General features: G+C 69.4%; 1 protein-coding gene across 1 annotated transcript in view; it reads right to left on the reverse strand.

Moving 5' to 3' along the window:
* The window catches only part of LOC103273001 (genetic suppressor element 1), a gene marked incomplete at its 5' end in the record, with an annotated part of 20,053 nt that extends 17,419 nt beyond the window's left edge, over nt 1-2,634 (reverse strand). Inside the window, 5 exon segments of the mRNA XM_021718465.1 lie at nt 6-55; nt 385-576; nt 856-1,053; nt 1,417-1,589; nt 2,562-2,634. Coding sequence (XP_021574140.1) covers nt 6-55; nt 385-576; nt 856-1,053; nt 1,417-1,589; nt 2,562-2,634 — 686 coding nt within the window.
* Between the last annotated feature and the right edge of the window lie 830 nt (nt 2,635-3,464).

A 3,464-nucleotide genomic window follows, 5' to 3' on the forward strand; every position in this document is an offset into this window, starting at 1 on the left:
CTCGCGGTCAGCCTCGCGCTCGCGCTCGCGCCGCAGCTCCTCCTCCACCTGCAGCCTGCGGCACGGGCACCGGGTTGCAGCTCCGACGCGCGGACGGGGCCCCTGGGCAGCCCCTGGGGGTGCGCGGCCGGGAGTGGGCTGGGGACAAGCTCCGCCCCTTCCCTCCCCAACGGGGAAGCAGCTTGGGGTGCACGGCCGGAGCCACGCCTGAACCCCCAAGCACCTGAACGTGCCAGAGGGTGGTGCCCACCGTCTCCACCCCACTGGACAGGTGGAGAAATCGAGTGCAGGCGTGGAGCCCGTTCAGGCTCCAGCCCAGACGCCCCCCTGGCTGCCGTCTGGGGACAGAGGGCAGAGGGGTCCTGGGCTGGGGGACACGCTTACCTCTCGGCGCTGAGGGCGGACATTCGCTCAGAGTGCAGCGCGGCCAGGGATGAGTGCGAGAGCTCGGGGGGGTAGCGGACCCCCGAGAGGTGCAGGTGCATCGCCGACGGGTGCAGTGGGGGCAGCGAGCCGGGCGTGGGGAGCGGGTAGAACGGGGACCGCAGGGCCGACAGGCAGTAGGAGTCCTCCATTCTGTGTGGGGAGGGGCCGGTGAGCACCATGGCCCGGCCAGGGAGGACACGCCCCGGAGCAGGGGCCTTGGCCGGGACCAAGGGAGGAAACAGGAACGGCAGACACCGAGGGGACCACCCGCTGGGAGGACAGCCATCGGCCATCGGGCTGACAACGTCAGGGGCCGCCCCAGCTGCTCCCCTGGAAGCCCGGCCCCCAGGCGGGCAGAAACACCCGCCCTCCACGTTCCTTTGCCCGGGAGCAGTGTAGGGCCGGGACCGGCGCGTGGGGGCGCCTCACCTGAAGGCTGGGTGGGGGAAGGGGTGCGGGGCCAGGTAGCTGGGGTGGTAGTAGGCGGCGGCGGTGGCCGGGTCCAGGCCGAGGGGGGGCAGGGAAGACATGCGGAGGTCTTCGGTGGTGTGGTAGGGCCGGAAGCTCCGCAGGTAGTCCTCGGTCACGGTGCTGGGCGGCACCACGTGGTGCACGGGCCGCTGGAGGCTGCAGGTGGGACAGGTGAGAGGCTGGCCCTGCCTCCACGTCCCAGGAAGGACGAGGCTCCCTCCGGGAGAGGCGGTCCAGGCCCTCACTGTCCCCCGCAGCCTGAAGGGTTCTGGGCCCCAGAACCAGGACAGGACTTTGGCAGGGCTGGCACCAGCCATGGCCTCAACATAACGTGGACAGCAGGCCCAGGGCCCCAGGGGCTCGGCCGGCTGTGGAGGCCAGTGACCATCTGGCGGCTCGGCCTTATCTGGTGCAGGACACAGGCCGCCCCGCACAGCGGCCAGGGCCTGAGGGGTCCCGGCCCTAGCATGCGTGTCCCCACCGGGCCCTGGCTCGAGCCCCGCACCCCTGTGTACTTACTTGAGCGGCGGGAAGCGAGAGTCCTGCACGACTGAGCCGGGGGAGAGGCCGAATGGGTAGGGGGTGCTGAGCAGATGAGAGGGAATGGCCGGCCCCCCCGCCTTCTCCGGGGGCAGCGGAGCATCCACGATGAGGCGCTCCCGGCCGCCACTGCTGCCCCTCGAGCTGGAGTCCTGAGGGGAGGAGTATCGGGTCAGGACCCTGGCCCACCAGTCCCTCCTCCTGTTCCAGGAAGCCTGGATGCTCAGCCTCGCTCAGGAGACGACCTTCCCTGAGGGTCTTCTGCCCAAAACACGGTGCACATGGCGTGGGGGCAGCTGTAGGAAGGGGACACGGCTCCCACGGGTCTGGCTAAAGCTCATCTGGGAGGGGGTTCCCTTCCTTCCAGGCATCTGGGCTGCCAAGGTGTGTACAGGTGGCGGGACAGGGCAGGGTAGGGCCTCCGGCGACACCCACTCCCTCCCGCACAGACACAGCTGAAGGACGTCCCACAAGGTCATGCCAGACTGACACCACCCACACCTGGGAAGCAGATGCCCCTGGCTCCAGGCACCCCACGAGGTAAGCGCGATGCAGGACTGACCGCTGTCCCCCAATTCTGGATGCCCCAGCCCCCCAGGCTGAGTGCGCCAGTCTGGCCCAGCCAAGAGCCGGGGCGGCCCCGGCACCCACCAGAGCAGGCAGTTGCGGGGCCTCGACTGGCTGGACTCGCCGGGAGCCACGTTACCCACACGCAGGTGGGGGAAGGCTGCAGCCCGCTCGCCCCAGGCTCCTGGACAGAGGGGCCACCTGGGCCTGGAACCAACCAGGCGCTCGCTCCAGAAAGGAAGCAGGGGGTCTGGTGGGTCCAAGGCCCACCCTGCCGGCCGAGACCCTCTTCAGGATCCAGGGTGGGCTGTGCCCCCTATGCCTCAAGGAGGGACTTCATGCACGCCCACGGCAGGATCCGGCCTGGAAAGACCAGATGATGGGAAGGTCTTGCCTGCTGCTGTTGTTTGTGTCACCGAGAGGTTCCTGGCCAGGCGCAAGGGACGTGAGCGCGATGAGACCCTGGATGAGACCCAGGGTCATCTAGGCACGGAGACATCAGCCCAGGCCGACCTTGTGCCACGGGGGGCTAAGGGTCACGGCCACCCCGGCCTCACCCGGCATCTGGGGAAGCGGAGCGGTGGGCGCTGGCCCTCCTGGCCCACCTCCAGGTCACAAGGTGCCAAGCAGCTGAAAGCGAGGGGCTGTGGCGCTCAGATTGTCTCCCACCACACCGGCCAGCACAACCGCCGACATGAGGCAGGTGCTGCAGCCGGAGGCTCCAAGCCCGCCCTACCGTGGAGGCCTCCTCCCGCCTCCTGGAGGCCGCGCCTGACCCAACAGCCCCTCTCCTGGTCCCTCCGAGTCCTCCCCAGGCCCATCCAGCTTCATGGCAGTGGATGGTGTCCCACCCGTGGCACACAGCACGTGGCAGCACACCCTCAGAGAAGGCGCAGATACCGCCCGTGCTCCCGGGACACGCACCCCCGCGGAGCCAGGAGCAGTCATTAATCAGAGAAGATGCAGCTGATGGGAATCTTTAAGGGGCTGTGACATCTGTTCCTTCCCAAGCACCTGTCCAAGCGCTCTCACGGGCCCCTCCTGGGCTCGTGACCTCCGACCTGCCCTTCCCAGGGTGGTAGTCTCGAAGGTGGAGCACACACGGGCACGGAGGCCCTGCCTGGGGCTGCCACCTTCCACGGAGGAGCCGGTGGTGAGGCCGCCTTGCGGGTTCAGCAGCGCGGCTGGACTGTCACCGAGCCCTGGTTGGCTGGAGACAGCAGAGGCCCCAGCGTCCACCTGAGGGCTGCCCACACCCGGGCTGTCCCCGCTTCCGCCCCAGAGAGGGCTTGCCTGACCCGCCCCCACCCAGACGTGCCTGTAAGCCCCTTTCCTTGGCTGGGGACAAAGCCCTGCTTGCGGGCGGCTGGGCCAGATGGCCCCTTCCTGGCCTGGCTGAGGACACGCGGGGCGTCAGGGGGGCGGGGGCGTGGCCAGCAGGCAGGGCAGGGGCTTGGGAG

This window comes from Carlito syrichta, unplaced genomic scaffold, assembly GCF_000164805.1.
Source record: "Carlito syrichta isolate Samal-C Ts95f unplaced genomic scaffold, Tarsius_syrichta-2.0.1 Scaffold111608, whole genome shotgun sequence".
Lineage (NCBI taxonomy): Eukaryota > Metazoa > Chordata > Mammalia > Primates > Tarsiidae > Carlito > Carlito syrichta.